The sequence below is a fragment of the Amblyraja radiata genome, chromosome 47 (assembly GCF_010909765.2).
Source record: "Amblyraja radiata isolate CabotCenter1 chromosome 47, sAmbRad1.1.pri, whole genome shotgun sequence".
NCBI lineage: Eukaryota > Metazoa > Chordata > Chondrichthyes > Rajiformes > Rajidae > Amblyraja > Amblyraja radiata.
This window is the reverse complement of record NC_046002.1, coordinates 4,091,714-4,106,713: the sequence shown is the minus strand read 5'-3', so window position 1 is coordinate 4,106,713 and position 15,000 is coordinate 4,091,714. Positions and strand designations below refer to the sequence as shown.

At 48.3% G+C, this 15,000-nt stretch overlaps 1 protein-coding gene across 1 annotated transcript in view; it reads left to right on the top strand.

Moving 5' to 3' along the window:
* LOC116968891 (integrin alpha-11-like) overlaps positions 1–15,000 on the top strand; it is a 52,625-nt gene that overhangs the window by 37,392 nt on the left and 233 nt on the right. Inside the window, exons 9-13 of the mRNA XM_033015871.1 lie at positions 1,536–1,701; positions 2,517–2,590; positions 10,296–10,440; positions 13,898–14,046; positions 14,803–14,971. Of these exons, the coding sequence (XP_032871762.1) occupies positions 1,536–1,701; positions 2,517–2,590; positions 10,296–10,440; positions 13,898–14,046; positions 14,803–14,971 (703 nt within the window). The remainder of the gene's footprint in view (positions 1–1,535; positions 1,702–2,516; positions 2,591–10,295; positions 10,441–13,897; positions 14,047–14,802; positions 14,972–15,000) is intronic.

The window sequence follows — 15,000 nt, the reverse complement described above, 5'->3', positions numbered from 1 at the left end:
TCTGTCTTAAAAAATACCCACTAACTTATGGCCTCCACAGCTGTCCGTGGCAAAGAATTCCACAGATTCACCACCCTCTGACTAATTCCTGGGATGGCAGGACTTTCATATGAAGAAAGACTGGATAGACTCGGCTTGTACTCGCTGGAATTCAGAAGATTGAGGGGGGATCTTATAGAAACTTACAAAATTCTTAAGAGGTTGGACAGGCTAGATGCAGGAAGATTGTTCCCGATGTGGGGAAGTCCAGAACAAGGGGTCACAGTTTAAGGATAAGGGGGAAATCTTTTAGGACCGAGATGAGAAAATCATTTTTTACACAAAGAGTGGTGAATCTGTGGAATTCTCTGCCACAGAAGGTAGTTGAGGCCACAGTTCATTGGCTATATTTAAGAGGGAGTTAGATGTGGCCCTTGTGGCTAAAGGGATCAGGGGGTATGGAGAGAAGGCAGGGATGGGATACTGAGTTGGATGATCAGCCATGATCATATTGAATGGCGGTGCAGGCTCGAAGGGCTGAATGGCCTACTCCTGCACCTATTTTCTATGTTTCTATGTTTCTATGTTAAAGAAATTCCTCCTCATCTCCTTCCTAAAAGAACGTCCTTTAATTCTAAGGCTGTGCCCTCTAGTCCTAGACTCTCCCACTAGTGGAAACATCCTCTCCACATCCACTCTATTTCACTATTCTGTACGTTTCAATAATGCCCCCCTCTCATTCTTCTGAACTCCCCACCCGAAACATCACCCATTCCTTCTCTCCAAAGATGCTGCCCGTCCCGCTGAGTTACTCAAGCTTTTTGTGTCTGTCTTCGGTTTAAACCAGCATCTGCAGTTCATTCCTGGAGCAAAGAGGTCCTTCTGCAGTTGTACAGGGCCCTAGTGAGACCACACCTGGAGTATTGTGTGCAGTTTTGGTCCCCTAATTTGAGGAAGGACATTCTTGCTATTGAGGGAGTGCAGCGTAGGTTCACCAGGTTAATTCCCGGGATGGCGGGACTGTCATATGCTGAGAGAATGGAGCAGCTGGGCTTGTACACTCTGGAGTTTAGAAGGATGAGCGGGGATCTCATTGAAACATGTAAGATTATTAAGGTAGACAAAAATGCTCAGCGGGTGAGGCAGCATCTATGGAGCGAAAGAAATAGGCGTTTGGACACGCTAGTGGCAGGAAACATGTTCCCGACGTTGGGGGAGTCCAGAACCAGGGGCCACACAAAGTTTAATAATAAGGGGTCGGCCATTTAGAATGGAGACGAGGAAACACTTTTTCTCACAGAGAGTTGTGAGTCTGTGGAATTCTCTGCCTCAGAGGGAAGTGGAGGCCGGTTCTCTGGATGCCTTCAAGAAAGAGCTAGATAGGGCTCTTAAAGATAGCGGAGTCAGGGGATATGGGGAGAAGGCAGGAACGGGGTACTGATTGTGGATGATCAGCCATGATCACATTGAATGGCGGTGCTGGCTCGAAGGGCCGAATGGCCTCTACTCCTGCACCTATTGTCTATTGTCTGTTGTCTACTGCGTTCACCCCACAGGTACTGGGTCACTACATCCGGAGGCGTAAAGACACTGAGACGTTTATCAGGGAAATCAAATTCATTGCCAGCGACCCGGATGAGAAACATTTTTTCAACGTGAGCGATGAGGCAGCTCTGAACGATATTGTCGATGCGTTGGGAGACCGAATATTTGGCTTAGAAGGTAACGGCGACTTGCTTCCCTGTCTGTACGTGTTCATCTTCAACGGTGTTTTATTCGTCACCTAAGCAACTCAATTTAGTTTCGTCTAGAGATACAGCGCGGAAACAGGCCCAACGGGTCCGCGCCGACCAGCGATCCCCGCACACTAACACTGTCCCTCACGCACACTGACAATAGATGCAGGAGTAGAGGCCATTCGGCCCTTCGAGCCAGCACCGCCATCCAATGTGATCATGGCTGATCATCCCCAATCAGTCTGAAGAAGGGTTTCGGCCTGAAACGTTGCCTATTTCCTTCGCTCCATAGATGCTGCTGCACCCGCTGAGTATCTCCAGCATTTTTGTGTACATCCCCAATCAGAACTTGAACTTGATCAACCATGATCATAGAAACATAGAAATATAGAAAGTAGGTGCAGGAGGAGGCCATTCGGCCCTTCGAGCCAGCACCGCCATTCAATTTGATCATGGCTGATCATCCCCAATCAGTACCCCATTCCTGCCTTCTCCCTATATCCCCTGACTCCGCTATCTTTAAGAGTCCTCTCTCTTGAAAGCATCCAGAGAACCGGCCTCCACCGCCCTCTGAGGCAGAGAATTCCACAGACTCACCACTCTCTGTGAGGAAAAGTGTTTCTCGATGTTCACGTTAAAATGTATTTTTGAAGTGATCTGTTGCTTCTAATTGTATGACTGACCTGGCAAATGAAATTCCTCGTATGTTGCAAAAACATACTTGCCGAATAATGTGCGATTCTGATTCTGATTCTGATTCTGCTCCTCTCACTCCCCCTCCCTTTTTTCTTGCTTGTTCAGGTATGATTTATCACAACGAAAGCTCGTTCGAACTGGAAATGTCGCAGGCAGGATTTTCCGCACATGTACTGGAGGTAGGCCGGGCGATCCTTAACCCCAGCGGAATTTAAGTGCGTGGGTGACGTTTCGGGACGGGTTGGGACCCTTCTTTAGAGGAGTATGGGGGGGAGAGTAGAAAGCTGGAAGAGATGAGAGACAGGACAAAGCCTGGCGGATAATAAGTTGAAGATAGACACAAAATGCTGGAGTAACTCAGCGGGACAGGCAGCATCTCTGGAGAGAAGGAATGGGTGACGTTTTGGATCGAGACACTTCTTCAGATAATAAGAAGATGCAAGGTGGGACAGCGGTAGAGTTGCCATCTTACAGCGCCGGAGACACGGGTTCGATCCCGACTGTCTGCGCGGAGTTTGCACGTTCTCCCCGTGAACTGCCTGGGTTTTCTCCGAGATCTTCGGTTTCCTCCCACACTCCAAAGACGTGCAGGTTTGCAGGTTAATTGGCTTGTTATAAGTGTAAAAACTGTCCCTAGTGGGTGTAGGATAGTGTTAGCGTGCGGGGATCGCTGGTCAGCACGGACCCGGTGGGCCGAAGGGCCTGTTTCCGCGCTGTATCTCTAAAACCTGGAAAAAAAGTTGAGGGGAGGGGTTTTGATAAGATAATAGTTGGACAAAGGTCAGAGATGAAAAGACAGAAGGTCTCTAACTATCTCCCGTCATCATGTTTCTGTACACTGTGGACGGCTCGATTGTAATCATGTGTTGTCTTTCCGCTGACTGGTTAGCACGCAACAAAAAAGCTTTTCACTGAACCTCAGTACACGTGACAATAAACTAAACTAAACTAAACTTCAGTCTGAAGAAGGGTCTCGCCCCGAAACGTTGCCAATTCCTCCTCTCCATAGATACAATAGACAATAGACAATAGGTGCAGGAGTAGGCCATTTGGCCCTTCGAGCCTGCACCGCCATTCAATATGATCATGGCTGATCATCCAACTCAGTATCCTGTACCTGCCTTCCCCCTCCTCTCCTTCCCCCTCCTCTCCTTCCGTAGGGGGAAGGAGAGGAGGGGGAAACATAGAAACATAAAAATAGGCGCAGGAGTAGGCCATTGAGCCCTTCGAGCCTGCACCGCCATTCGATATGATCATGGCTGATCATCCAACTCAGTATCCCATCCCTGCCTTCTCTCCATACCCCCTGATCCCTTTAGCCACAAGGGCCACATCTAACTCCCTCTTAAATATAGCCAATGAACTGTGGCCTCAACTACCTTCTGTGGCAGAGAATTCCAGAGATTCACCCCTCTCTGTGTGAAAAATGTTTTCCTCATCTCGGTCCTAAAAGATTTCCCCCTTATCCTTAAACTGTGACCTCTTGTTCTGGACTTCCCCAACATCGGGAACAATCTTCCTGCATCTAGCCTGTCCAACCCCTTAAGAATTTTGTAAGTTTCTATAAGATCCCCCCTCAATCTTCTAAATTCTAGCGAGTACAAGCCGAGTCTATCCAGTCTTTCTTCATATGAAAGTCCTGACATCCCAGGAATCAGTCTGGTGAACCTTCTCTGTACAGCCTCTATGGCAAGAATGTCCTTCCTCAGATTAGGAGACCAAAACTGTACGCAATACTCCAGGGGTGGTCTCACCAGGACCCTGTACAACTGCAGTAGAACCTCCCTGCTCCTATACTCAAATCCTTTTGCTATGAAGAGAGTTAGATAGAGCTCTAGGGGCTAGTGGAGTCAAGGGATATGGGGAGAAGGCAGGCACGGGTTATTGATTGGGGACGATCAGCCATGATCACAATGAATGGCGGTGCTGGCTCGAAGGGCCGAATGGCCTCCTCCTGCACCTACTTTATATATTTCTATGTTTCTATGATCATGGTTGATCAAGTTCAAGTTCAAGTGAGTTTATTGTCATGTGTCCCTGTATAGGACAATGAAATTCTTGCTTTGCTTCAGCACACAGAACATAGTAGGCATTGACTACAAAACAGATCAGTGTGTCCATATACCGTGATATAAATACATACACACATGAATAAATAATACACTCATGAATAAATCATCCCCAATCAGTACCCCGTTCCTGCCTTCTCCCCATATCCCCTGACTCCGCTATCTTTAACCCCACCCACTGAGTTTCTCCAGCATTTTGTGTCGACCTTTGATTTTTACAGAATTCTTTCTTAAACTAAATTTTCTGATTCTTTAATACCTGCAACTTCCTAAAGCAACACGTCATCTTTAAAATATATATATATATTCTTCAAATTCATTTTTCCCCTCCGAATCAGACTGCTTTGAGACTGGGCACACTGCAGGAGTCCCTGCACTGGGGCCTGTCCAGGTGAGAATTCAATAAGCCAGTCCTTGATGAATACGAATCTTATTTAGCAATCAATTTTTGGAATCCACGTGCTCTTGGCTGCCTCGGCTCCGATGGAGAGATGCCAGAGGAGGAAATCGAGGGCTTGTGTTGCAATACTTAGTCATCTTGAGTTCAGGGCTATTGGCTTTTCACCCAGTTTTAACGAGACTGCAACGGACTTCGCGACCTCCGCAATTGTGTGCAGTTTTGGTCGCCTAATTTGAGGAATCATGGCCGATCTATCTCTCCCTCCTCACCCCATTCTCCTGCCTTCATCCCATAATCTCTGACACCCGTAATAATCAAGAATCTATTTTTCTCTGTCTTAAAAATATCCACTAACTTGTGGCCTCCACAGCCGTCTGTGGCAAAGAATCCCACAGATTCACCACCCTCTGACTAAAGAAATTCCTCCTCATCTCCTTCCTAAAAGAACGTCCTTTAATTCTAAGGCTGTGCCCTCTGGTCCTAGACTCTCCCACTAGTGGAAACATCCTCTCCACATTCACTCTATTTCACTATTCTGTACGTTTCAATGATGCCCCCCTCTCATTCTTCTGAACTCCCCACCCGAAACATCGCCCGTTCCTTCTCTCCAGAGATGCTGCCCGTCCCGCTGAGCTACTCAAGCTTTTTGTGTCTGTCTTCGGTTCAAACCAGCATCTGCAGTTCCTTCTTGGAGCAAAGAGGTCCTTCTGCTGTTGTACAGGGCCCTAGTGAGACCACACCTGGAGTATTGTGTGCAGTTTTGGTCCCCTAATTTGAGGAAGGACATTCTTGCTATTGAGGGAGTGCAGCGTAGGTTTACAAGGGTAATTCCCGGGATGGCGGGACTGTCATATGCTGAGAGAATGGAGCGTCTGGGCTTGTATATTTAGAATTTAGAAGGATGAGAGGTTATCTTATTGAAACAATAGACAACAGACAATAGGTGCAGGAGTAGGCCATTCAATGTGATCATGGCTGATCGTCCCCAATCAGTACCCCGTTCCTGCCTTCTCCCCGTATCCCCTGACTCCACTATTTTTAAGAGCCCTATCTAGCTCTCTCTTGAAAGTATCCAGAGAACCTGCCTCCACCGCCCTCTGATGCAGAGAATTCCACACACTCACAACTCTCTGTTAGAAAAAGTTTCCTCGTCTCCGTTCTAAATGGCTTACTCCTTATTCTTACAAGATATAAGATTATTAAGGTAGACAAAAATGCTGGAGAAACTCAGCGGGTGAAGCAGCATCTATGGAGCGGAGGAAATAGGCAACGTTTCGGGCCATATTAAGGGTTTGGACACGCTAGAGGCTGGAAACATGTTCCCAATGTTGGGGGAGTTGGCCACAGTTTAAGAATAAGGGGTCGGCCGGTCTCATTGGCCCGAAGATGGGCTCGAAAAGCTGGAGTAACTCCGTGGGACAGGTAACATCTCTGGAGAGGAGGAATGGGTGACGTTTCTGGTTGAGACCCTTTCTTCAGACTGGTTAGGGATAAGGAAAAACGAGAGATATAGATGATGTAGAGAGATAAACAACAATGAGTGAAAGATGTGCGGAAAAGCAAGGATGATAAAAGAATCTGGCCATTGTTAGCGGTTTGTTTAAGAAGGAACTGCAGATGCTGGAAAATCAAAGGGAGACAAAAATGCTGGGGAAACTCAGCGGGTGCAGCAGCATCTATGGAGCGAAGGAAATAGGTGACGTTTCGGGCCGAGACCCTTCTTCAGACTATTGTTAGCGGATTGTTGGGTGAAAAATGTATTCCCTTTATCCTGTATCTGTACACTGTGGGTGGCTCGATTGCAATGATGTTCAGGTGTAGCCATCCACTGACTGGAGCAGCTGGGCTTGTACACTCTAGAGTTTAGAAGGATGAGCGGGGATCTCATTGAAACATATAAGATTGTTAAGGGTTTGGACACGCTAGAGGCAGGAAACATCTTCCCGATGTTGGGGGAGTCCAGAACCAGGGGCCACACACACACAGTTTAAGAATAAGGAGTAAGCCATTTAGAACGGAGACGAGGAAACACTTTTTTCTCACAGAGAGTGGTGAGTCTGTGGAATTCTCTGCCTCAGAGGGCGGTGGAGGCCGGTTCTCTGGATGCTTTCAAGAGAGAGCTGGATAGGGCTCTTAAAGATAGCGGAGTCGGGGGATATGGGGAGAAGGCAGGAACGGGGTACTGATTGGGGATGATCAGCCATGATCACATTGAATGGCGGTGCTGGCTCGAAGGGCCAAATGGTCTCTACTCCTGCACCTATTGTCTATTGTCTATTGACTGGATAGCATGCAACAAAAGCTTTTCACTGTACCTTGGTACACGTGACAATAAACAAAACTAAAAATACCAAAAGAAAGCAGGTTGTAGACTCGAAACGTCACCTATCCGCATTCTCCAAAGATGCTGCCTGTCCCGCTGAGTTACTCCAGCACTTTGTGTGCTTTTGTGTACTAACCAGCATCTGCAGTTCTTTGCTTCAATATCTTGTCGACCTGCTTCTGAGGAATGCGATCTGAAGTCAAATAGGCTCCGAAACGTTTGCGGAAATTTGGCTTGGGTTTCGAATAGTTGCCAGAGTGAATGATGGAATCGTGGCCCTTTGGGGAATCGAGGCTATGACGAGATCTAAAGAACAATGGCTTTGGTATTCCCAGTAATCGGAGGAAAATTCCGCTCATCCAACACAGGATGTCAGAGAGGTATGCGTAGGAAGAAGCTGCAGATGCTGGTTTAAACCGAGGATAGGCGTACAAAAAGCTGGAGTAACTCATCGGGACAGGCAGCGTCTCTGGGGGGAAGGAATGGGTGACGTTTCGGGTCGAGGCCCCACTTTGAGGAAAAACTTTTTAGTTTAGTTTAGAGATAGAAGCGCGGAAACAGGCCCTTCGGCCCACCGGGTCCGCGCCGACCAGCGATCCCCGAGCGCTAACACTATCCTAATAATAATAATAATAAATTTTATTTATGGGCGCCTTTCAAGAGTCTCAAGGACACCTTACAAAAATTGAGCATGTAGAGGAAAAACATGTAAGGGGAATGAAATAAATAGTAGAGACATGACTAGTACACAAATTAAAGACAGAATTCAATACAAAACACAGTATGAGGCAATTAATGCACAGATGAAAAGGGACGGGGACGTGGGGCTAAGGATAGGCAGAGGTGAAGAGACTGGAAGATGGTGAGGGACACGGAATTGCGGATCAGTTGGGGGAGGGAGTTCCAGAGCCTGGGAGCTGCCCTGGAGAAGGCTCTGTCCCCAAAACTGCGGAGGTTGGACTTGTGGATGGAGAGGAGACCGGCTGATGTGGATCTGAGGGACCGTGAGGGTTGGTAGAGGGAGAGGAGGTCAGTGAGATATGGGGGGGCCAGATGGTGGAGGGCTTTGTAGGTGAGGACCAGGATTTTGTAGGTGATCCGGTGGGAGATGGGAAGCCAGTGAAGTTTTTTGAGGACTGGAGTGATGTGATGCCAGGATTTGGTGTGGGTGATGAGTCGGGCGGCTGCGTTCTGGACCAGTTGGAGTCGGTTGATGTAGGTGGAGCTGATGCCAAGGAGAAGTGAGTTGCAGTAGTCCAGTCGGGAGGAGATGAAGGCATGGATGAGTCTTTCAGCAGCAGGCGGTGTGAGAGAGGGTCTGAGTTTGGCGATGTTGCGGAGATGAAAGAAGGAGGTTTTAATGACATGGCGGATGTGAGGCTCAAGGGAGAGGGTGGAATCAAAGATCACGCCAAGGTTGCGGGCCTGGGGAGATGGGGAGACAGTGGTGCCGTCGATGGTGAGAGTGGGGTTATTGATTTTGCTGAGTGTGGCTTTGGAGCCTATGAGGAGGAATTCTGTCTTATCGCTGTTGAGTTTGAGGAAATTATGTTGCATCCAGGTATCCTACACACACACTAGGGACAATTTTTACATTTACCAAGCCATTTAACCTTCAAACCTGCACGTCTTTGGAGTGTGGGAAGAGACAGAAGATCACGGAGAAAACCCAGGCGGGTCACGTGCAAACTCCGTACAGACAGCACCCGTAGTCGGGGTGGGACCCGGGTCTCCGGCGCTGCATTCGCTGTAAGGCAGCAACTCTACCGCTGCACCACCGTGACCGCCCTAGGAGTTTTCACCCAGAGAGTTGTGAATCTGTGGAATTCTCTGCCACAGAAGGCAGTGGAGGCTGGATGTTTTCAACAGAGAGTTAGATCTAGCTCTTGGGGCTAACGGAATCAGCTAAGGGATATGGGGAGAAAGCAGGAACGAGGTGCTGATTGTGGATGATCAGCCGTGATCATATTGAATGGCGATGCTGGCTTGAATTTTATATGTTTCTATAAGATCTCCTCTCATCCTAAATTATGGTGAATACAAGCCCATTCTTTCATCATATTTAAGAAAGAACTGCAGATGCTGGAAAAATCGAAGGTAGACAAAAATGCTGGAGAAACTCAGCGGGTGAGGCAGCATCTATGGAGCGAAGGAATAGGTGACGTTTCGGGTCGAAACGTCACCTATTCCTTCGCTCCATAGATGCTGCCTCACCCGCTGAGTTTCTCCAGCATTTTTGTCCACCTTCTTTCATCATATGGTCGATCCCGCCATCCCGGGAATGATCCTGGTGAACCTACGCTGCACTCCCTCAATGGCAAGTATGATAAGCTGGACAGTTCTGCTGTTGCATGGAAGAATTTTTGTTGTCCCATTTCAGTGCAGTAGACGCTCATGACTTAGAAACATAGAAACATGGACAATAGGTGCAGGAGGAGGCCATTCGGCCCTTCGAGCCAGCACCGCCATTCATTGTGATCATGGCTGATCGTCCCCAATCAATAACCCGTGCCTGCCTTCTCCCCATATCCCTTCACTCCACCAGCCCCTAGAGCTCTATCTAACTCTCTCTTAAATCCATCCGGTGATTTGGCCTCCACTGCCCTCTGTGGCAGGGAATTCCACAAATTCACAACTCTCTGGGTGAAAAAGTTTTTTCTCACCTCAGTCTTAAATGGCCTCCCCTTTATTCTAAGACTGTGTGGCCCCTGGTTCTGGACTCGCCCAACATTTTTCCTGCATCTAGCTTGACCAGTCCTTTTATAATTTTAGTCTGAAGAAGGGTTTCGGCCCGAAACGTCGCCTATTTCCTTCGCTCCATAGATGCTGCTGCACCCGCTGAGTTTCCCCAGCAATTTTGTGTACCTTTTATAATTTTATATGTTTCTATAAGATCCAACCCCCTCATCCTTCTAAACTCCAGTGAATACAAGCCTAGTCTTTTCAATCTTTCCTCATACGGCAGTCCCGCCATCCCAGGGATCAATCTCGTGAACCTACGCTGCACTGCCTCAATCACAAGGATGTCCTTCCTCAAATTAGGGGACTCTTAAATTGAACGCGCTGTGTTTCTTCCCCTGTGCGTGTCCCAGAATGGATTCCTGCTGGGCGCTGTCGGGGCGTACGACTGGAACGGCGCGGTGGTGAGGCAGAGCGCCCACGGGCACGTGATCACCTCCAGAGAAGCCCTGAGCAAGGAGTTCCCCAAGGCCTTGAACAACCATGCAGCCTACCTGGGTAAGTTTTGAGAGCCACCAGAGTGTAAGTGCCACGGGGAGAACGTGGCACTTCATAGCAAAAGGATTTGAGTATAGGAGCAGGGAGGTTCTACTGCAGTTGTACAGGGTCTTGGTGAGACCACACCTGGAGTATTGCGTACAGTTTTGGTCTCCTAATCTGAGGAAAGACATCCTTGCCATAGAGGGAGTACAGAGAAGGTTCACCAGACTGATTCCTGGGATGTCAGGACTTTCATATGAAGAAAGACTGGATAGACTCGGCTTGTACTCGCTAGAATTTAGAAGTTTGAGGGGGGATCTTATAGAAACTTACAAAATTCTTAAGGGGTTGGACAGGCTAGATGCAGGAAGATTGTTCCCGATGTTGGGGAAGTCCAGAACAAGGGGTCACAGTTTAAGGATAAGGGGGAAATCTTTTAGGACCGAGATGAGAAAAACATTTTTTTTCACACACAGAGAGTGGTGAATCTGTGGAATTCTCTGCCACAGAAGGTAGTTGAGGCCACAGTTCATTTGTTATATTTAAGAGGGAGTTAGATGTGGCCCTTGTGGCTAAAGGGATGGAGCGAAGGCAGGTACAGGATACTGAGTTGGATGATCAGCCATGATCATATTGAATGGCGGTGCAGGCTCGAAGGGCCGAATGTCCTCCTCCTGCACCTATGTTTCTATGATCACATTGAATACTGAGTTGGATGATCAGCCATAATCATATTGAATGGCGGTGCTGGCTCGAAGGGGCCGAATGTCCTCCTCCTGCACCTATTTTCTATGTTTCTATGTAACGTGCAAACTCCGCGCTGACAGCACCCGTAGTCGGGATCGAACCCGGGTCTCTGGCACTGCAAGGCAGCAACCCTACGCCACCATGCCGCCACAATAGATAAGGTGATCTTATAGAAGTGGACACTGTATGATCATGAGAGGAATAGATAGGGGTAGACGCACAGAGTTTAATTTAGCTTCGTGCTTAGTATAGCTTAGAGGTACAGTGCGGAAACAGGCCCTTCGGCCCACTGGGTCTGCACCGGCCAGCGATCCCCGCATATCCTACACACACACTGGATACAATTTTACACATACACCAAGCCAATTAACCTCCAAACCTCCAAACGTCTTTGGAGTGCGGGAGGAGACCGAAGATCTCAGAGAAAACCCACGCAGGTCACGGGGAGAACGTGCAAACTCCGTACAGACAGCACCCGTAGTCGGGATAGCGAACCCGGGTCTCTGATGCTGCGAGGCAGTGACTCTAGGTGCAGGAGTAGAGGCCATTCGGCCCTTCGAGCCAGCACCGCCATTCAATGTGATCATGGCTGATCGTCCCCAATCAGTACCCCGTTCCTGCCTTCTCCCCATATCCCCTGACTCCGCTATATTTAAGAGCCCTATCCCGCTCTCTCTTGAAAGTATCCAGAGAACCGGCCTCCACCGCCCTCTGAGGCAGAGAATTCCACAGACTCACAACTCTCTGTGAGAAAAAGTGTTTCCTCGTCTCCGTTCTAAATGGCCTAACCCCTTATTCTTAAACTGTGTGTGTGTGGCCCCTGGTTCTGGACTCCCCCAACATCGGGAACATGTTTCCTGCCTCTAGCGTGTCCAAACCCTTAACAATCTTACATGTTTCAATGAGATGCCCTCTCATCCTTCTAAACTCCAGAGTGTACAAGCCCAGCCGCTCCAGTCTCTCAGCATATGACAGTCCCGCCATCCCGGGAATTAACCTTGTAAACCTACGCTGGGCTCCCTCAATAGCAAGAATGTCCTCTCTCGAATTAGGGGACCAAAACTGCACACAATACTCCAAAATCGAGAAATTTAATAAATCTGGAATTTAAATTAAAATTGTTGCTAAAAGCCATCTGGTTCACAGATGTCCTTAAGGGGTAGAAAATCTGCCATTCTCTGATGGACAATGTGACTCCTGGCCTCAGCGATGTGGTGTTGTTTAGTTTAGAGATACTGCCCTTCAGCCCACCGAGTCCGCACTGACCAGCGATCTCTCCGCACACTAGCACTATCCTATACACACTTTTTACACTTTGACAATTTACACTTACACAAAGTCAATTAACCTACAAACCTGCACGTCTTTGGAGTGTGGGAGGAAACATAGAAACATAGACAATAGGTGCAGGAGTAGAGGCCATTCGGCCCTTCGAGCCTGCTCCGCCATTCAATATGATCATGGCTGATCATCCAACTCAGTATCCCATCCCTGCCTTCTCTCCATACCCCCTGATCCCTTTAGCCACAAGGGCCACATCTAACTCCCTCTTAAATATAGCCAATGAACTGTGGCCTCAACTACCTTCTGTGGCAGAGAATTCCACAGATTCACCACTCTCTGTGTGAAAAATGTATTCCTCATCTCGGTCCTAAAAGATTTCCCCCTTATCCTTAAACTGTGTGTGGCCCCTTGTTCTGGACTTCCCCAACATCGGGAACAATCTTCCTGCATCTGCCGAAGATCTCGGAGAAAACCCACGCAGGTCACGGGGAGAACGTGCAAACTCCGTACAGACAGCACCCGGGTCTCTGGCGCTGTGAGGCAGCAACTCTACCTTTTCAAGAAAGAGTTAGATTTAGCTCTTTGGGCTAACGGAATTAAGTGATATGGGGAGAAGGCAGGAACGGGGTACTGATTGTGGATGATCAGCCGTGATCATGTTGAATGGCGGTGCTGGTTTGAAGGGCCAAATGGCCGACTCCTGCACCTATTGTCTATGTTTCTACTGCTACATCACCAGGTCGCCAAACGTTCCCTAGTGTGTGTAGGATAGGGGCTGATCACTGGTCGATGCGGACTTGATGGGCTGAAGGGCCAGTTTGCACGCTGGATCTCAAAAAGTCTAAAGTCAGGTAAAGCGACTCGGAGAAAAATCCCACGCAGGTCACGGGGAGAACGTGCAAACTCCGCGCAGACAGCAGGCATGGTCGGGATCGAACCCAGGTCTCTGGTGCTGTAATTTCTAAGGCAGAGATCGATAGATTCTTGATTAGTGTGGGTGTCAGGAGAAGGCAGGAGAAGACATGACTTCAGAATTAAGGGACAGAAGTTTAGGGGTAACATGAGGGGGAACTTCTTTACTCAGAGAGTGGTAGCGGTGTGGAATGAGCTTCCAGTGGAAGTGGTGGCGGCAGGTTCGTTGGTATCATTTAAGAATAAATTGGATAGGCATATGGATGAGAAGGGAATGGAGGGTTATGGTAGGAGTGCAGGCAGGTGGGACTAAGGGAAAAAAATTGTTCGGCACGGACTTGTAGGGCCGAGATGGCCTGTTTCCGTGCTGTAATTGTTATATGGTTATATGTTATATGGTTAATGGGGTTGGGAGGGAGAGATAGATCAGCCACGATTAAATGGCGGAGTAGACATGATGGGCCGAATGGCCTAATTCCACTCCGATCCTGACGACCTTTTCCCTCTGACTTTGTCCTCCCCCTATGTCCAGGCTACACAGTGTCGTCGCTGAAACAGAGGAGCGGACAGAGTGTCTATGTAGCGGGAGCGCCCAGATACAAGCACAAAGGCAAGGTCATCCTCTTCAACATGGACACAACGGGGAACGTGACCATTCATCAGTCCCTGGTCGGGGAACAGGTACGGGGCCCAGACTGCCCACCCCTGCATGTTTTACAAACACAGAAAACATGGTAGACAAAATTGCTGGAGAAACTCAGCGGGTGCGGCAGCATCTATGGAGCGAAGGAAGTAGGCAACGTTTCGGGGCGAAACCCTTCTTTTTTTTCTTTTTTTTTTTGGAAAACATGGTGCAGGACTAGGCCATTCGGCCCTTCGAGCCAGCACTGCCATTCAATACCATCATGAATGAATGAATACATTTATTGGCCAAGTATATTCACATACAAGGAATTTGCCTTGGCGCTCCGCCCGCAAGTGACAACATGACATACAGTGACAGTTACGAATGGCACATAAAGCATGAAACATTAATAATAAAACATTATCGATTAAACATGTGAATTGAATAAAATACCAGAGCAAATGGAGGCTACAGATGTTTGGTTATTGTGTAGAGCTACATGGCTGATCATTCGAACTTCCTAAAGACTAAGATGAGGAAAAAAAAATGTCACCCAGAGAGTTGTGAATTCTCCGCCACAGAAGGCAGTGGAGGCCAATTCACTGGATGTTTTCAAGAGAGAGTTAGATTCAGCTCTTGGGGCTAACGGAATCAAGGGACATGGGGAGAAAGCAGGAACGTGGGCGCTGATTCTGGATGATGATCATATTGGATGGCGGTGCTGGCTCGAAGGGCCGAATGGCCTACTCCTGCACCGATTTCGAGGTTTTGGAAAAGAACGTCCTTTGATTTTTCCATCCACCGTGTTGCAGATTGGATCGTACTTTGGAAGCGAGGTTTGCCCGGTGGACGTGGATGGTGATCAGGTGACCGACGTGCTGCTGGTCGCAGCCCCCATGTACCTTGGAGCCGGCTACAAGGAAACTGGAAAGGTCTACGTTTACACAGTGCGGGAGGTGAGCGTGGAGCATGGAGTGTGGAGTGGGCACTCCGCCGCCCTCCATCCGGAC